Genomic DNA, 20,131 nt, shown 5'->3' on the forward strand with positions numbered 1-20,131 from the left:
CTATCTTTATGTGCTCCCGACAGCGATTCGAGTAATTTTAGATACTTTCCTACTGAAATCTGCAACTTTGTTAGTAAATAAGAAGAAAAAGGAGAGTTATGAACTTAATATGTTCTTAACTATCATAATCCGAAATATGTGATAAAGCGCGAGTTCATAAATCGATCAATCCAACAGATGTAATTTATTATAGTGAATTGTGTTCTCGTGACCGGGAATGGGAGAATCGTTATAAATAAATAATGAGCGATGAATACAGTCCGGAGGAATTCGCACGTACACATAATCATAACCATAATGCGCAGTTTTTAAGGAAAATTTTTGGCATCTAGCATTTGAGTTGATTAATGCTTTTTGATTGTCTCTGATTGTGTACACTTAGGTATAATAGATCGTCCAATATCAACATCCTCACTGAGCAGGGTATCAGGTTGACAGAAAATTTTCTAGAAATACAATCTAACTCCTGTCCCTATTGAAGCAAGGAGACGGAGCAGATCACCATATCAAAATTAGCAGTCACGATTTTGAGTCTTTCTCTGCTTCCAAAGAAACGCATGCCTGAGGACATCAACAGCGGTACTAAGTTCCTCCTCTTTGTCGTGTTTGGGGCGCCTCGCGGCCGAGGCGCGAAATTTGGAGGCCTTACCATATTCAAACCCCTCTATAGACAAATCTGCAGAAAACATGCTTTCCGACTGAGTGGAAAGCTTGCATTTAGTGCCTACGGCGAAGTTAGCCAGAAAGGAAAGTACAATAACTCTCAACTTGGGAGAAACTGGAAATCCAGCTAAGGCCGGCCCGTCGGCGGTACTACAGCCCAAATCTACCCACAAACGGAAGAGGAAGGCTCGGCAGAAGGGAACTTCGGCCACTAAGGATCGGGGGACTACAGGCTGAATCCTGCCTGTCAGAACCTTCTCCTTCATCCTTACCGGGAAGAGCGGGGTTTAATGCCGGTATGTAGAAATGGATCAAAGCGACCCGGACATTATGAACCTTGAAGGGGGATAGACGTGACTGTACCACTAGGTGCGGTAATGTCCAGAGAAATCGGACGCAAGGAGGCGGAATCATCGACGAAAGGTGAGGATAAATTGGTAACCCCGGTGAGATCCACACTGGACGCATCAGACTCTTCTGTCAGTGGTAATGCGCACAAGAAGCGTAAGACTAACACATCTATTGTGACCAATGCTTTATTGTGCTCCGCAGCAGGGCTTACATCTGCGCGCCTCGCGGGGATTAGGACAGGTGTAGAGGGAGGTGATCAAATCAGCGAGAGAGATCTCAATGAAGCTGGTCCCTCCCATAGAAATACGGACACAAAGGCAGGAAGGAAAAGGACGTATGCGCAAGCTGCAGCCTATGTTCTGACTGCTGCCGTAGGAGTTTCCTCTGAAGACGGCAAAATGTCAGAGGGACAATTTACCATCCTCCGGGAATTCCTGGAGAAAAAATGCTGGAGTCTGGAACGGAGCCAAGATTTAACAATCAAGGTTTTCACGATGGGGTTCTCCATTTGGAGTGCACTGATGAGGCTGCCTTAAAGTGGTTCCAGCAGGTAATCCCCCCCCCCTCCCTTGGAGTTCTGGCGGTCGGCCCAAGTTCCCTATTGTGAACACTAAGCTGCCCAGGACAGAACATGTCGGATGCTGATTACCAGCCCCTCAAAGGAAGGCAGAGGACATCATCCGCATGCTGAGTGAACTGAACCCGGACATGAACTTTGGACACTGTAACAATCTGTACCTCAAAAGCGTTAGAGTTGATTACACACTGGCGGGCGCTATACGAACTCTCACTGTCAGATCACCTAGAATTCAATCTGACTATTGCGGGCGAACAGTCTGCAGTACAAAGATGGAACCCTAGGAGAACGGATTGGACAAAGTTCAATGAACTTTTTGGCAATAAAGTAAAGCTCCCTAGGCGACTAACAGCTGGCTTCTTTGGCCCTTGAAGGTGAATTGGAAACTCGAAACAGCACACTTTTAGAGTGCTATGAAGAGGGTTGTCCTATTTCCGGAGGCCAAAGCGGCAACCGCAAAAACTCAGGAAATCAACCAGGCGATTTCTGAACCGTGCTTGCAAAAGCAGTAAGAACGAAGACTAGTTAAACTTCCGGAACTCACAGCGTGAATATAAGAGGCTCGTTTGGTGTTCGAAACGAGCGTACTGAGGAAAGAGAAACTTCAAGACTGTGCAGAGTCCTTAAAAGGGGTGAGTCGGCCGAGTTGGACTCTCTTAGAAAACCCGACGGTACTTTCACGAGCTCCAGACTGGAATCGATACAGACCCTCCTGGAAGTACACCATCCGCGAGAACAGGTGAGAAGTTCTTGCAACCCCTTCAGCACGCAAGTGCTGCAAGGGGAATTGGAACACTGCGGAAGCTGTTGTTAACAATGGAAATGTGAGAGCTGCCATATTGTCCTTTGAACATTTCAAATCACCCGGCGTGAATGGCATCTACTTGTCTTGCTCTGGGCTACGTGCCTTCCTCTTGGCGGAAGGTTAAGGTAGTCTTCATACCGAAACCTGGGAAAGATGACTATTCTAATCCAAAAAACTTCAAACAGATCAGCTTGACTTGATTCTTGCTGAAAAGTTTGGAGGGATTGGTTGAGCGTCACATTCGTGGTCTCTCTGATCGAATCACTACTATGCTAACTGGAAAATTTGCCAATACACGCTCAAGCTTATGCTGATGACGTGGCTGTGCTGTGATCGGGATCTTGGAACGGTGTGTAGAAATACACAACGCGCCGTTGATCTGATAGACAGTTGATGCCTCAGACATGGTCTTTCAGTTAATCCAAATAAAACCACAATGGTAATATTCACAAAAGGGAGAAAACTGCATGGACTTTGCCTTCCTGAGATGAGGGGTGCAACCCTTCAACTCTCCCAAGAAGTGAAATATTTGGGAGTCACTCCAGAAAAAAGCTTTTTTGGAACAAACATGTAATGATAAAGATGAAACGAGCTCTCACAGCTTATGGGCTGAGCAAACGGACCTTTGGCTTGACATGGGGACTCAGGCCTCATGTGGTAATGTGGATATATGTTGCTATCATTAGGCCAATGTTCGCTTATGTGTGGTGGGTTAAAGTAAGACAAAAAGGTTTTCACTGTAAACTAGCCACACTGCAAAGAACTGTGTGTCTGGGTATCACCGGTGCCATGAGCACGTCATCCGGCGCAGCTCTGAATGCATTACTCAATTTGCAGCTCTTGGATTTGTTTATTCAGACCACTGCAATAAGAGCAGCTCATAGACTAATTCGATTAGATCTATGAGGAAATAACGGACGTGGGGCAAAGAGTATTGGAAGAGTTACTGGGAGTACTGAAGCCCCCCCCCCCAATTTTCGTGACAATCGGTCTAGCCGTCTGCGAATAAATCGGGTGTGACCGACAGACAGACAGAAAGACAGGATTTGGATTTGGATCTGGAGAAGGAGGCGTTCAAGCGAAGTATGACCTTACCGAGAACACCAGTAACAAGATCAAACAAAGATGAACTGAAGGCAGATCGTTGGACGACAAAAACTGTGATAACACTCACCGCTCACATTTTTTCCGCGGGTGTCCCGCAGGGCTCCGTATTGGGCCCACTACTGTGGAACATCAAGTACACCGATGTAGTTAATCTTTTCTTTCCGGGGGAAGCGACGGTGGTGGGTTACGCTGACGACATGGCGCTGGTTGTTGTCGCAGAGCATTTCGAAGATGCTGAGTTATACTCAAGCGAGGCAATTAGTGCTGTTAAAAACTGACTAGAGACCTCTAGTCTGACGGAGGAAAAAACAGAAGCGGTCCTCATCACTAAGCGCCGGAAGAGAAATTACGCCTGTATTAGAATCGGGAATCATATTATCACTTCCAAGCCGACCATCAAATACTTTTGGGGCGGTGATAGACAGGAAGCTCAGCAACATGTGCAGTATGTTTGCGATAAATCATCCACTGCTAGTATGGCCCTGGCGATGACGACGTCGAACGTCAGAGGACCACGACATACCTCTGGGTTGCTTATAGCCAAGGTGGTGGCCTCAGTTATGCTCTATGCGACCCCAGTTTGAAGGGAGGCGTTGCGCATATCAGTTAATACTGACAAACTCAGCGCAGTCTACAGGAGCCCTGAGGGGATGGTCTGCCTTCAGGATTGTCTCAGATGATGCAGCATTCGTCATCTCTGGAATGATGCGGTTTGATAGCCAATCTCTTCCTTATCGCAAACGAAGAACGCTAAAATGGAGAGATCCATAAATAGATGGCAAGAGCGGTGGAAGCGCTCGGGAAAGGGTCGGTGGAATCACAGGCTCATTCCTGCCATCAAGGAGTGGTTGGAGAGACGACACGGTGAGATTAATTATAATCTCACCCAGTTTCTCACGAGGCACGGAGGATATCGCCAATACCTGCATAGGTTTAAATTGAAGAACTCACCAGATTGTCCAAATTGCGATGGAATCCCAGAGGACCCAGAGCATATATTCGTCCACTGTCCGAGATTTGCGGAAGAAAGGAGGAATTTACAGGAGATTGTAGGTGCTGGTACCAGAAAATCTGGTGGCAAAAATGGTAGCACATCAAGAGAATTGGGATGCGGTCAACTGAACGATCACATCTATCCAAAATAAACTGCGAAAGGCAGAGGAGAGGTGAAAAGCGCGGGTACGTACGCCGCGTATAGAAGAAAGGTAATTAAGCTAGAATGAGCTGATTCCGCCCCGTGATGTAATACCTTATGATTATTTCCAAGAGAGTACTTATCTTCGGTCGTTCCTTTCATCGTCCAATCATATCCTGCAGCAGGAACTATCTCTAAAAATCAATTAAATGTTTTTTTTCATAATATATCTTTATTTATATTTGTTTCATTTAATTTTTTTATACTTAATAAATAATATAATAATATAATTATAAAATTGAATGCAACATAAAATGTTTTAGTAGCAACTTCTCTTAAACTCAATTTCGCAAATTCTACAATATTTGCTTTTTGTTGTTTCATCTTCGTTTGATGTTGTTCCTTAAATAGAGCATTTCATTTATTTAATTTGCTTTTTTTTTCTTTTTAAATACAATTGTTTCGAATTATTAAAATAGCTAATAGATATAGTATTCTATTGAATTTTGTTATTTTCATTACAATTTTTTTGGATTTACTTTGTTCCGTTCGACGACGATTTGAAAATCGAAATTTCCAAAGAAAAGAAAAAATGAAAAACTAGAATTAAAACATTACTTTATATACTTTTCAAAGGAGGAATTATTTTATTTTGTCTGAAAGAGAAATCGAGCTAATTTTCTCCTTTTCATAGGAATTTTCGTTTTGCTATTTTTAGAACGCCTTCTTCCTTAAACTTTCCCTTCTTCAAGGAATTGATGTTTTCTTTTTTGGTGTATTCAAGTGATTTAACAGCTTCGCGTTTGCTTTCGTTTTGTTTTATTGTTGTTGTGGTTGTTGTTTCTAATGCTAAATATTTTCTTTCTGTTTTTAACGAATTTCCTTAATTTTTTGTGAAATTCTTTGTCACACTTTACTGGCCCTTGGAATTTTTTAGGGGTTAGAACAAACCTTTCTTTTTCTTGTCTTTTTTCTCTTTCCCGTCGACAGTTCTGCAAGAGAAATGAAAAGAAATATTTTTTTTGGATTGCTTGTATGGTAGACTGTTTATTTTCTGAAATTTTCAAATGAATTATTCTAGAAAATGTAAACACAATGCTTCTTTGAACTATAATAGAATATTTTGAAGGAATCTGTAACAAATATAAGTGCAGTGTTGTCCGAAATACCATTGGGTAATTGTGTTATTGACAAATTCAAGGGTTTAGTTACAGCTTATCCTAGATAAGGTGTGATGTTTCTTTTGTAGAGTCATATGTCTCTTCTGTTGATTTACATATGCTTCGGTACTCAGGTAGTTAAAACAAATCCATGCTCAACAAATAAATTAACAAAATTCCAGATAAAATTGCAAATAGTGCTCATAATCCTCTCCTATAAAATCATAAACCATAAACAACATTCGTTTTCGTTCTGTTTGTTGTCTTTCTGCACAAAAAGCTGCTGGAACTCATTTTCTGTTTTGTTAACAAATAGAAAGTAACAACTGAAAATCGCTACCAACGTCACGTCAAAAAGCAAAGATTTTTCTTAAAACTGAAACAAGGAAAATAAGACTCGTTTGAAAATAATTTATGATTCCGCTATGGAAGTTTTCTACAATGTCCATAAAGACACTCCGTAACCGATTACTCACTATGGTAGACTTCAAAGGCTACTCGGCCCTATTTCACATTTACATAGCTTTTACATTAGTGTAAGCGGTTCAGCATACTAACTGAAAATGGACGTTATTAAGGATGAATTCTGCTGTGGCGAATTTGTGAGCACGACCAATTTTCCTCGTCGGCCCATTAAAGAAGGGATATCAAGTTGGATAAATTTGTGCAGCTCTGATGTGGTATTTACAAGGAATGAAAACAATTTTCCAGCAAAATGAACAAATTTTAACATTAACTATGATGCTATACAAATAAAAGTTAATAACACATAATACTACAAAAGTAGGGTCGAAATGATGTACTTATTTATACAAAAGGAGAAATTGAAATACTATAGATAACAGACCAAGAATAATCCCGTCAAATAAATTTTTATATTATTCGACCTGACCAAATACAAGATTGGCCGGTTAAAGTGGTAACACCTGGCAACTCTCTAAGTTTTGACATCACAGTCAGATTGACTAATGCCATGCCGTATTGGAAGCGTCATTCGAAGCAGGTTTATAGATTATGAAAGAAGATGCTGAAATTGTTCAGTTGTATACCCAAAATAATTTCTCAATCATGAAAACTAAGCGCACGTTTCGCAAAATAGAAAGTACTCCAGATACGAACGCCATAAGACGTTTATACGCGAAAACCATGAGTTTCAGTTGGATTAGTATGCCAGCTACGCACCTAAGCAAAGAACAAGATGGTCCGACGAAAATTACGAAGGAATATAAGTCAATATTGAGTCTCAAATAGCGCCAAGCGTACGCCGTTCTTAGGAGTCAGACACCCCTCCAACCACGCCCCGACACATAATTCGTAGTGATTTTAAAATGCTTCGGATTAACAGCCCAGACCCAGACCTGCGCAGATTGCAGGAAAGTATACATCGGACAAACCAAAAGGAACATGTAAACACGTCTTGAAAAATGCCTTGAAGAAGCTGAGCTGGTAGAAGGAAAAGTGCGACGGTCTTCAAATCGAAGGTTGCGGAACATATAGTCCTAAATAACCACATGGTTCCGAGGAAAAGTTAAAATTGGTGAGGCGCGTAAGGGATACGAGGAAGTTACACGTGGCTGAAAGTCTTCAAATTCATTGAATACGGGAAAATGAACTTCTCAACAGGGATCAAGGCAATGGTTACTCCTGGCTCTTCAAATTCATGAGGAGGTGAGGAAACTGAAGAAAATACGGCGAACTTGGTGTGCTGCTCTTCTGCAACGATTTACCGCTAAAAAATATTGCAAAATTCTATTTTCTGATGAAAAAAATTTTACCATCGAGGAAAAATTCAACCGACAAAATGATCGAGTATATGCTCACAATTGTTATGAAGCTAAAGAAAATGCTCCGCGAGTCCAACGTCGTCACCATCCGACTTCTGATATTTATTTCTGAGAGACTGGTGTCAAAACCAATGTGAGTGTGTACGAAAAGATGTCAGAAGATGTAGTCGAGCCAGTGAGTGAAACTCAATTCGCTGGAAACCCGTGGTGCTTCCAGCTGGACTCGACCCCCGCTCACAAAGCCCAGATAATTCACCAGTGGTTAGCGGCGCTTGTTCCTGACTTCATAACTGCGGATGAATGGGCCTCAGGCGGTCCAGATTTGAATTCTCTGGACTACAGCCTTTATGCTAAGTTAGAACAAACTGCCTGCAATCGAGCTTACATCGATTTGGAGAGTTTGAAAGTCAGTATCGTGCGTGCAACTCGAGAAATGCCGCTTCATACCGTGCGTAAAACGATCGATGCGTGGCCTCACAGACTGCGGGCCTGTATAGCTGCTAGCGGCGGCCATTTTGAATACAATTTTTTCGTTTGAAAGCTCTATGTTTCCCTTCTCTAATGGTGTACTTTCCGATTAATTTGATTTATTAATAATGGCAGAAAAATTGGATAAAACTGAAACTAGGAAATATTGATTTTTTTTATATCAAAGTCGGTTTTGTTGTAGGTTGATTTCATGAAATTTTATTGGGCCTTATTTTATCATAAAATTTTCTTCGTTTGTTTTATTCCCCTGTGGTGTACATATATGGTGTGTCCTATTTATAGATTCGGGTTTTTACGAAATTGGGATGAGGGTTTGGATATTTTTTTGGCTTTATTTTTATGGGGTGTGTAAATACAGGGTATTTTTTAATATGGAAGGGGTGTAATTTTAAGGAGTAGAAATATTGATTGTTTTTTGGATATCAAGGTGTAATACATATAATATAATAAGAATAATAAGAAACGAGGAAATACGAGATTTCATTCAGTCAGTCAACCGATTGGAAAATCCAAAATTTGTCAAAAATTAATTTTTTTTCATATTTTTCAGAAAAATGGTCCGTGAATATAAGCAATAAAAGACCCCCATATATCGTGAAAAACTTGGCCTGGCGGTTCACGCAGTTCAGAAAGAGGGATATGTTCAAAGCTGCAAAGGGTTCGACCTTGCTCATATGACTGTGAGGTATTATCAGAGCCATCCACTAGTACACCAGTCACGTTGAAGTCGGCTGGGCGAATAATGACATTTTCTAAGGAACAGGTCCTGACTTTAACAGCATACTTGCTTAAATCTTTCGATCTTTATTTTGGACCTGTTTCAAAGGATGTGAGATGGCTGGCTTTTCAATACACCAAGAGTTTGCAAATTGCTGTTCCTGATTGGGAAAATGATGAAATTGCTGGAATATGGTTCGGGTGCTTGATAAAGCGTCATCCCACGCTCGCCATACGGAAACCGGTAGTGACGAGCCTTAAACCAGCGCCAGCGTTTAACAGAACTAATGGTGGAAAGTTTTTCAAGCATTTGAAAACACTGTTTGAGAGCTATCACTTTGGACCTGGAGAAATTGGGAGTGTTGACAAGACCGGTGTTACGGCGGTCCGAAACCCTAACCGAGCCACTAGTGGTTAAGGACAGAATAAAGTTCGACGTATCACATCGAGTGATCCTGGCACCCTGGTCACGCTTGCACTGGCAGTAAATGCAACGAGAAATACAGCACCACCATTTTTCATTTTTCCACGGGTCCAATTCAAGACTCATTTTTTGAACGGTGGTCCGCAAGAGTGCGCAGGAGCTGCAAATCCTGCTAGTAGATTAAAACATTTAGGTCTTACATTTGTTTTGGAGATATTATTGTTCCTGGAAGTTACAAGTACTTGCATTATTTTAGGATGGATGAATGCGAAACACTTTTTAGATTTTTTGAAGCATTTTCTTCGCAACCAAGAATCGCACGTTTCCATTGACAGTTTGAAATTTTGCATTGACAATGGCATTGTTGTCCTTTCTCCCAGCTCATCGGCTCCAATTGTTCGGTCGAACAGTTTCCGGCCCATTAAAAAAGGCTATGAATTATTTTGCCATTCCCGGACGCTTCATGTTAATATACGACATTCCTGGGATTGCTTCTTCAGCTATGTATGCTGAGAGTGACACGCAGCAACTCCATTTCCGGCTTCAGATCTGCAGGGATTTGGTCCATGAATGAATATATGTTTGACGACACTGACTTCATACTTTCTGAAGTAACTGACCAGCCAGATCCGGCCCATCCTGATGTGCATCCTGTTGAAGAAACCTCAACTATGACTTCGAGGAACCGGCAAGGACCGTCTGAAGAAGAGAGATTGAACAACGAGGTGGAAGATCAACAAGGATTTCAACAGGTTCAATCAATTCAAGCATTGAAGAAGAAACTGACTTCGAAGGGACTCTTGAATCAATTCATCCTTATCCAAACGCGGCACCGCGTACACCATCTAATCGTGGGAGAAAACGACACACGACGACCATTCTGACTGATCAGGCGACAATGGAACAGTTGGCCAGTGAGCAAGCTGCAGCGTGGAAGAAAAAGCATAACTCGAATACTGCCCCCCCCCCCAAAAAAAACGCGGCCGTTCACCCAAAAATCAGACTTTATAATCACTTTCTTTTTGCAGTATGTTGAAATAAGCTACTGAAATTTTAGTAGGATTTCAGTAGCTTTGTACTGATGAAGGGAGTAAGTTGCTCCCGAAATATATATATACACTTTAAAATCAAAATTGTAGTTTGAAGTAAGCTATTGGTCTATCAGTTGTAGGCTTAACTGCAAATAGAGGATAATATCTAACCTCTTAAGAATAAATAAGCTTCTAAGCGTACTCATAGTCGACATATATAGAGATTTTCTATCCAGTATTCAAAGGTTTATCATCTTATATATATACTGAGGCACATAAATTCCTTTTGTTAGTGGGAATAGTCCACGATCCAAAGATAAGAAAACTAAGCTTATTCCAGAAACAAAAATACTAAGCAGGTAGAATCCGGCATTGGAAAATTGACTTCGAAAATGTCAGCATAGCAATGAAAAGGAAAAAAGGCGCAATATTACGACATGTAATATAATCAAGTTAAGGAGTGCACCTTCCAAAAAATGCCCATGCGCATGTCCAAAAAGAAGCAACAAAGTGGAGAATTCGATACAACAGGGAGTTTTACACCATATATGACTAACCAGCTGTGCCCAAATTAATCAAAATGAAGAAACTTGCAGTAAGTGCAGACAGTGTCAACCGAAATTCTGCTGAAGTGATTTCAGCGATGCTTATACCAATTCAAGATCGAGGATTTGTGAATGAAGGACACAATTGCAGGATTGACGCAATCAGAGACAGTACTGGAGACCAGGTAGACTACATACAGGAGATTCGTCTCCCGGCGTATTGCATGAATTTGCATGCTGAAAGAAAAGCATTGCAGATGTTAGACCGTCTTCAATCACTTCTGCAGCAAGCGTATTTTTAGTCAAGTCTGTTTTTTTGTTAATAATAGTTAAACCTTCGTAATCCGTTTAAGGATCCCTTTTGGAAATAATGACTAATAGATCTTTACCATATATAGTCGAGGCAGCAACGCTGTTGTCCAGATCAATAGCAAGTGGCCGAGGAAAAGCCACTTGGTAATACCGGGTTACGGCGTATTCACTATGGTTTGTTGGCCGTGTTGCAGTAGGTGAATGCTCCAAAGGCCTAAATAGGACGATCAGACCCGAGTCTGCAGGGGACTCATCTGAATTGGCATTGCTTCATGAAACCTTACCAGAGGTATACTGGTACCATGAGAACCAAGATATTCCCTGAATTCACATGTCTCATGTACGTTCAGTTCGGTTAAAGTGGTTGGCTCCTTAGTGGGAGTTTCATAGGGGTTGTGGTTATGTTCAAGGACTGTGTTCCTTCGGGCTTCAAATGTGGTGTTGCATTTTAACACGAGTGCCATACTCCTTAGTTCGGTAGAGGTTTAGGTAGATCCTGCATCCACCAGTGTGAATAAACTGTGCTTGTCTCAGCGGGGCTGTAATTGTACCAACAAAATCAATGCGTGTCTTAAGAAGACTGTGAGGTTAATCCAGCTCGACAAGTTATCACGTTAAACTACCAAGGACGTAACTTTCCGCACCACTGAAGACAAGGAAGCAAACAAACGAATGAAATCGAGGAAAACAACAGGACCTGACGAAAAGCTGGGACCCAATACTGTGGTTCAGTGAGTTCTTCAATCAGGCTATCGAACAGGGTAGAACACCATCTGACTGACAAAAGGCTCCACCATTCTAACATGGAAAGAAAGATAGTATTTAGAATGTTCAAATCACAGTCCGATCCTGTTGCGCTCCCATGCCATGAAGATTTTTGAATGCATTCTTGACAACCGTATTCGATACACCGTTCAAATAACTGTAAATCAACCCGGGTCTTAGAAAACTGCGGAACCATTGACGCAACACACGCTGCGCAGTTACTCATGAAGAAACAACGTGAGAAGCATCGTCCTCTTCACATTGCATTTTTGGATCTAGAGAAGGCGTTTAACCGTGTGTCACACATACTCATCTGATATGTTCTGTGATAATACTTTGCACCAGAAGAACACTCTCGCTGGGCTCAATTGCTCTACCACGAAAAGTAAAGTTTGAAATAGGGTGGGTGTATCAAAACCGTCTCGTACCTCTTTCGATATTCATCAAGAAAGCGCCCTCTCAAGAATCCTCTTTTTCCTTGCTATGGACACTGTCAAACCGGGCATCCAGCGCTCTATACACTGCTTTCTGCAGATGATGTATCCTAGCGACTCGTAGCAAAGCTAATCTAGAGGAACTTGTTCAAAAATGGAATGATCATCTCATGCAACACGATTTCAAATTGAATCTAAATAAAACAGAATTTTGACGACTGATCCTCACGAAACAGGTGCTATCACTGTCAATGGCAGTGACCTGCCCAGAACTGCGTAATTTAAATATCTCGGAGCAATGCTATCAGTCAATGGTGAACTACGTTATGAAATTTCTTCATGCATCAGTGCAACCTGGATGAAGTTACGTTCCACAACTGGCGTTTTTTCTGATCGACGTATTAACTAACGTCTCATGGTTCTAAGTGTAGGCCGATTATAAAAGACAATAAACGGCGCCTCGCGGTAATGGATGCGAAGGTGTTGCGTTGGACCAATGGTGTAACATGAATTGATCACATCTGAAATGAGAATATCCGCGATCGATATGGGGTTGCACCGATCGTGGAAAAATTGGTAGAGGGCCGTCTTCGGCGCTATTGACATGTAATCCGCGCTGACGAGAAATCACTTGCCAAGATTGATCTGAACATCAAAGTTGATAAGAAACGACCAGAAGGCCGGCGGAAACAACAATAGCTGGATAGTGATTTGAAAGCCTCGCGACTTTATCCAGATTAGGTCTTTATAATAATAATAATAATAATAATAATAATAAGCCGAAGCCGGTCCCAAGCCCGGTTGTGAAAGGAGGAGGGATAGATAGCTTCAGTCTGAATGGCTGTACGCCACCGCAGCGTCTCAGGGGGTAGGTGAGGAAAGTGCAGGAACTTTGCAGTCTTGCAGATTACTCACTAAGGAAGCTATCTCAACACCTGGCAGCTAGGGATAAAATGCACCACCAAAAAATGAGAAGAAGGAGAAATTTGAGGTCCGGTACGGATAACCGGCGGGAGTCGTCTGACTTGGTGACTGGGTCGGGCTCTCGTAATGGACAGCACGGCGTCGAAACCGCTAGTCGTGGGGCGGTTCGACGTCTAGGCGCCACGACGACCAGGAGCACAGCTCCGCCTGCTGCAGCTGTTTCGCCACAATCTTTGGCGACCACTTCAGCAGGTTCGCGTAGGAAGCGGATGAAATGGACTGAAGAAATGAACCTTTTCATCATCCGCTCCTACTACGAAATAACGGCGGGGGCGGGTACAACATCTTACCGCCCCTTGTTGCACCAGAGATTCGTCGAGCGTTTCCCGCAATTCGCGCACGTGACTGTGCAGCGAGTCGCAGACCAGTACCGCTTCATCACTCGCAGTGACACAATCCCGGCCACCATCAGGGAACGTGTTCGACTTGAAGTCATCGGGGAAACTGGTGACCGAGAGTCGATGGGGGCAGAGGCGGCGGCATCAACAACACCACGCCGTACTGCAGGCAACAGGTTCAGTACTCGCCGAAGCACTCTTCTCCACCGTCCAGCTGAGGTTCGGGACGAGTTCCAAAAAGCGTGTATAGAATTCTCGGATATGGATCCTTTGCATAGACCAGGTATTCCCAGGCTCTATGCATCTCCAGCAACTCCGGGAATTCTATCTCAAATCAATGATGAGATTGCGTCTCGACTGTGTGCTGATATGTCGCTGCTGCAACTACAATCACTTGTGTATTGTGGTGCAGTTGCGGCTATCAGATTGCACGGTCAGAAGATTCGCTTTCGCGTTATTGGTTTGAGTGACAAAAGAGATCCACCATGGAAAATTCGTCTGGAACGTCGGCGGGACTCACTAAGGCAGGACATTGCTAGACTGATTCAGATCAGCACTGGCAATGCCAGCCGACGGGTGAGAAATAAAGTGCAGAGGGTTTACCGGAACTATGCCATCCCCTGTGAGACACCCGTAGTTGAAATTCTGGACACACTAAAACAGAAACTTTCTGTCATATGCAGTCGGTTACGACGGTATGGCGAAAGTTATTCCAGACGTGTCCAGAATGCAACATACGCGAGGAACCAGCGGAGCTTTTTCAGATCTCTCAACGAATCCCAACAGAGCGCCCAGACAATACAGTTCTCGGTGACGGAAGCGAAAGAGTATTGGGGTGGACTTTGGGGGTTACCTGCCCAGCATGCTGAGCATGCTGAGTGGATCACCGCCGAAGGCACCCGCCATGCCAATACACCTGGCATGAATTTCGCGGATGTTACCGAAGAGGAAGTTCGACGAGCCATAAACATCTCGAAGAACTGGAGGGGCCCAGGTCTGGATCGGGTGCAGAATTTCTGGTATAAGAAATTTACCAGCGTACACAGTCGGTTGGCACGCAGTATAAATGAGGTCAGGAGTCGGCCGGAGGAATTTCCACCTTTCCTCACTGCGGGAATTACCTACCTTATCCCTAAGAAGGACACGGTGCAGGACCCCGCAGACACAAGACCGATCACTTGCTTACCAACCCTCTACAAATTCATCACGTCCATTATTAGTGGAAGGATCAATGCGCACCTCGAGACCAACAACATTCTGTCCGAGGAGCAGAAGGGCTGCCGAGTTGGGTCAAGGGGTTGCAAAGAGCAACTCATTATCGACTCGGTAGTTGTAGGACAAGCAACTAGAGGCCAAAGAAACCTCTTCAGTTGCTATATCGATTATGCCAAGGCTTTTGATAGCGTTCCGCATACCTGGCTAATCGACATCCTACATCTGTATCGCATTGATCCGAAACTAATAAAGTTTTTGGCGACAGTCATGGAAGGGTGGCATACCACCTTGTCAGTCCGTACATCTGAGGGTGCTAATACCTCAGAGCCCATCCGTATTCGGAGGGGCATCTTCCAGGGGGATTCATTGAGTCCTCTTTGGTTTTGTATGGCACTGAACCCCCTTTCATAGCTACTGAATGATGCTAGAGGGCATGGTTTTGCAATAAAATATGGCCTACGTGCTAAGTGCGAACTGACCCACTTGATGTACCTAGATGACATCAAGCTGTATGCTGGTACTGACAACCATCTTAGAAGTCTGTTGCGAATAATAGACATGTTCAGCCGTGATATTCGGATGGAGTTTGGATTAGACAAATGTCGAATCCAAGCCATTCGCAAAGGTCATCACGAGCCGCATGCCGGACATAGCATTGGTGACCTCCACATCGAAGCTATGACCGAGACAGACTTCTACAAGTACCTAGGAATTCTGCAAGGAACCCATGCTCGAGTTGGTAATCTGAAGGAAGCTCTGCTGTCTGAATTCCTGCGACGTGTAAAGCTGGTGCTGAAATCGCATCTCTCGGGGAAGAATAAAATAAGTGCGTTGAATGTATTCGCTATCCCTTCACTGGCTTATGCATTCGGAATATTGCCATGGACGAAGACCGACCTGGAAAACGTCCAGCGGCGGATACGGACAACTATGTCCAAATTCCGAATGCATCACCCAAAGTCTGCCGTGGAGCGGATGAACCTGCCTCGTGACATCGGAGGTAGGGGCGTGGTTGACGTGGCGGCACAACATCATCGCCAAGTCGACTCGCTGCGCGCTTATTTTTACAGTAAAGAGCAGGCGAGCCCCTTGCATGCGGCTGTCTGAACTTGAAGGATCGATCTTTCAATCCTCTGAGTGGGGTGAAGTCGGACCAGAAGCGGATCGAGGAATGGAAGTCGAAGGCAATGCACGGTAAACATGTGAATTGTCTTTGGCAGCCATTTGTCGATTTGCATCTGTCGAACAGGTGGCTGTGTGCTGGGGAGCTCTTTGCTGAGACGGAGGGGTTCATGTGTGCCATTCAGGATGGCGTGGTCGCCACCCGAGCTTATAAAAAGCTCATCATGAAAGAACGGGTGGAGAACGACCAGTGCAGAATGTGTGGTTCGGCGTTAGAGACGTTGGACCATCTCATTTCTGGCTGTACTGTTATGGCACCGGTGCAGTACATCACCAGGCATAATGCTGTATGTAAGGTTATCCATCAAAACCTTGCATATAAGCATGGGCTGATCACGGGAACATGTCCGGTTTACCGATATGAGCCGCAAGTAGTACTTGATAGTTCTGCTTGCAGCATGTATTGGGACCGGCAAGTTCTGACTGATCGCCATATCGCACACAACAAGCCTGACGTACTGCTAGTTGACAAGACGGGTCGCTCCGCGTATATTATTGATGTTGCTATCCCCCATAATAGCAACATTGAACGGAAATACGTGGAGAAGAAGGTGAACTATGAGCCATTGGCTCGGGAAATCAAAGAAATTTGGCGTCTCGAGCGGGTGGTTGTAGTTCCCATAATATTGTCAGCTACAGGTATTGTACCTAAATCCCTCACGGCTTCCCTTGATGTCCTGGGACTTTCGCACAGTCTGGTTCAAACCATGCAGAAGTACACCATTCTGCATACGTGCTCGATGTTGCGGGGGGTACTCGACGGATTCTCCCACTGACCTACCACCGGCCACCACCACCAGCGCCCCTTTAGTTTTTAAGTAGGTAGGATCGTCCGAGCCTAAATGCTTGGCACTTAGTGCTAGTATTAGTTAAAATCCGGCATCTGCCGAGATTGTGATAACTCGGAACATAATAATCGTTGGCACAACAATCCATATTGGATCAGGGCCTTGAAGTGTGTTAGAGCACTTCATTCAAGACCGTAACGGTACACTACAGTAGACTGTAGGAGGCACTGTGGTCAGCATTGCGCTCGCCCGAGATTATTACCCTGATTTGACTCAGGTACTCATTCACAGCTGAGTCGACTGGTATCCGACGTCAAATCACGATACAAATCCCACTGCCGCCAGCGAGATTTGAACCGCGACCTTCCGTACGACAGCCTTGTGCTCTAACCACTCAGCTATCCGGACTAGGTTAGGATTAGGTCTTTGATAGAGCAAAATGGCAGAACCGATTAAGACGAGCTGACCCCACTTCTGAATAGGACAAAGGCTAGAGGTTCAAAAAGATTGTTTATTTGATACTACTCTAGGAACGAGTTTACTTCTACAAAAAAGATAAACAAAATCAAAAACTAAACTGTTTGGAAAAAATGCCCTATGAAAGGTGGGAAAATTATTTCTCTACATATGCACTTGTGAGCAAACTGGAAGATCCGCCTTCTCGGCCTAATATAATTGTAAAAATAATACTAAACTTTCCTCTTTAATTTGTAAAACTGTGGTTTGTCCACTGAACAAGTTATCAACTTTCTGAATAGTTCTTGAACGATAAGCCATGATAGTCTGACAAAATTCAAATGTACAAACGAAAACGTCTAAATGGTTAAGGAACAAATGAAAACAATGCAAAACACTTTTTACAACATGCATCGAGAACTAATGTCTTTTCGCGATAATCGCAAGCATCTAGCTTTTTGCAATGATCAATGATGTAGCAAAATTCAATGTAGATAAAATTTTAACAACAAAAATGCATAAGAACAAACTTTTTATGTTTTGAAAAAATTTATTTATTTCTTCAAAAAAGATTCTTGTCAAAAAATATGATACAAATTCAATGATTTTGTCTCAAAAACCTTCACATATAAATAAGTTGATAATTGATAGAAGGGGCTACATACTGGGATATAATAAGAGTAAAATTACTATAAATTACAATCAATAAAGTACAAAATAAGCATATAAAAGTCTCAAAAGCGAATTGTTCAATATTATAATGTTGAGATGAAAAATTTGTCCTTTAGAATTCATTTTGTTCAAAGACCAATTCAATGACATGAATTATGTGCGTTTAATTTCAAAGCAAATGACTTTGAGCGATCTTTCGCCCTACCTAGTTCTGCACAATCAATAAAAATCTGATCACAATTCCTAAAAAAATTGCAACCACAGACGAATTATAATCACAGCGATTAGATAAATTCAGTAAGTATTGAGTATTAGATTTTAGAATTCATGGAATAAATATCGTTAAGTACAGTACAGTGAATATATCACTCGGTGAAATGCAACTATGATATGACTTTGTTCTGGGCTGTCCTTAATTTCAGTCTAGTATTCAGGGTCGGTCACTTCCGAAGCACATAGAGTAAAATTGGTAGATGCCGAGATAGAACCTACGAGCAAAAAGGGAAAATTGTCAGACTACAGAAAGGACATTTTCATGTTCTATGCAGTTTTTTTTGTTTTGTTTATATATAAAGAACGGATAGTGAATCTGAATACGAAGAAAGTTGGGGAGAGGAAGCAAGCATAAACAAAGGAAGAAAGAATTTTTTTTATGTTGAAATGAGATGTTAGAAAGGAAAAGTAACTATACATTTTGCAACAGGATTACTGAGATATTTACGTGATTTATAAGACTTGTGCAAGTCGGAGAAGTTTATACCTTAACGTAAAATCTAGCAAGTTTCAGGAGAGTCAATAGAAATACATTCTCCAAATTTGCTTTTTTGGTTGCATGAAACCAATGTTCCTTCCTTCTTGACCGTGACCTAACAGCTATAATCGGATCAGATTAGAGACTTTTAATTCGTTCATAAGCTCAGAACGTATTCCCAATTTTAATTATAATATTTTCGAATAAAAAAAGCCCTTGAACCAACTAGTTAAATCAGAAAGCCGAGTATTTAGGAATTTCTTTCAATGGTACTTGCAATAACCTTACTGTCCAAAAAAAGGCTTGGCTGAACGTGATAAATGGGATAGATGTAAAGACCAAATTAAATACGGCCAACTGAAATATATAAATGCATAGCAAAGGCTTATCACGAACTGCGTCCAATGAAGAGGCGAGTTCACAGATAGAAAAAGGAAGCCTGGGAGAACCAATAAGTTTAAGGAATTCGAAAAGTACAAGGAACAACTGCCCCAGACCCATAAGGTTTTACCAACAAGTCAGCACGATGAGGCCTTATACACCCACCGAAATGTCGACAAGTTGGAGGTCCCTTCAACTGAAGACGACGGGCAAATACTGCCACCATCAAGCATGTCCCTGCAATCCATCGACTTAAATGCTATCATATAAGTGGCCAGGAGTTGATGAAATTATAGCCGAACTGGTTAAATATGAAGGCAACCAACTACACCAAGCGGTTCATCAACCTATGCTCAAGATGTGGGCCAGCGGATCAATGCCTGACGATTAACAACGAGACATTATCTGTCCCCTAGATAAAACGGGAGATATCATGCAGTGCAGCAAATAAAGAGGTTTCGCGTTAACCACTGCCATCTATAAGATATTCTCCGCTATCTTCCTAGGTCGGATAGCTCTATATGCCCACAATATCATTGGCTCATACCAAAAAGGGGATGCCCTGTCATGCGTCCTTTTTAACCTGGCCCTGGAAAAGTGACCCACGATGCCAATGTAAAGGCGAGAGGCAAGATCCTTTACAAGCCCACCCAACTGGTGCCCCTGGTGGTAACTTCCATATGGATGAGGATGATTCAGCCCGAAAAATCAATAAGGACAATATCTGTAGTAGAAGAAGACCCTGCCTCGGATGGAGAGACGGTGTAGGCCAGGACACTAAAAAGTTTTTAGAGTTATTTATGGACCTCGGTGCAAACTGGGATGTCTGTAGTTGTTCCTTTCTAAGGCAGGCCTGGACCGAATACCGGTTGTTGCGCCGTTGATGATAATGAAGCAAGGTAAAATGTTTATGCATGAAAATGCAGGACTCCGAGGCTATAATTTTTTGAATTGGCTTTGTAGCCATTGTATTTGCAAAATCAAACTATTCAAAAAATTTTGTTCGTATTTCAAGGTACGGATTCTCAAAGGACCACACACTGGAAAATGTTTCGAGCCGGTAGC

General features: G+C 42.7%; 1 protein-coding gene across 2 annotated transcripts in view; it reads right to left on the minus strand.

Moving 5' to 3' along the window:
• Positions 1-5,499: 5,499 nt before the first annotated feature.
• The window catches only part of LOC119646814 (septin-7), a 277,350-nt gene continuing 262,718 nt past the window's right edge, over positions 5,500-20,131 (minus strand). Inside the window, exon 12 of one of the 2 annotated variants that reach the window (XM_038047422.1) lies at positions 5,500-5,630. In XM_038047422.1, the coding sequence (XP_037903350.1) occupies positions 5,579-5,630 (52 nt within the window). In that variant the 3' untranslated portion in view covers positions 5,500-5,578. Of the gene's footprint in view, positions 5,631-17,882; positions 18,423-20,131 lie in introns of those variants that run through there. The other variant, XM_038047421.1, reaches the window with a different exon arrangement.

The sequence above is a fragment of the Hermetia illucens genome, chromosome 1 (assembly GCF_905115235.1).
Source record: "Hermetia illucens chromosome 1, iHerIll2.2.curated.20191125, whole genome shotgun sequence".
Lineage (NCBI taxonomy): Eukaryota > Metazoa > Arthropoda > Insecta > Diptera > Stratiomyidae > Hermetia > Hermetia illucens.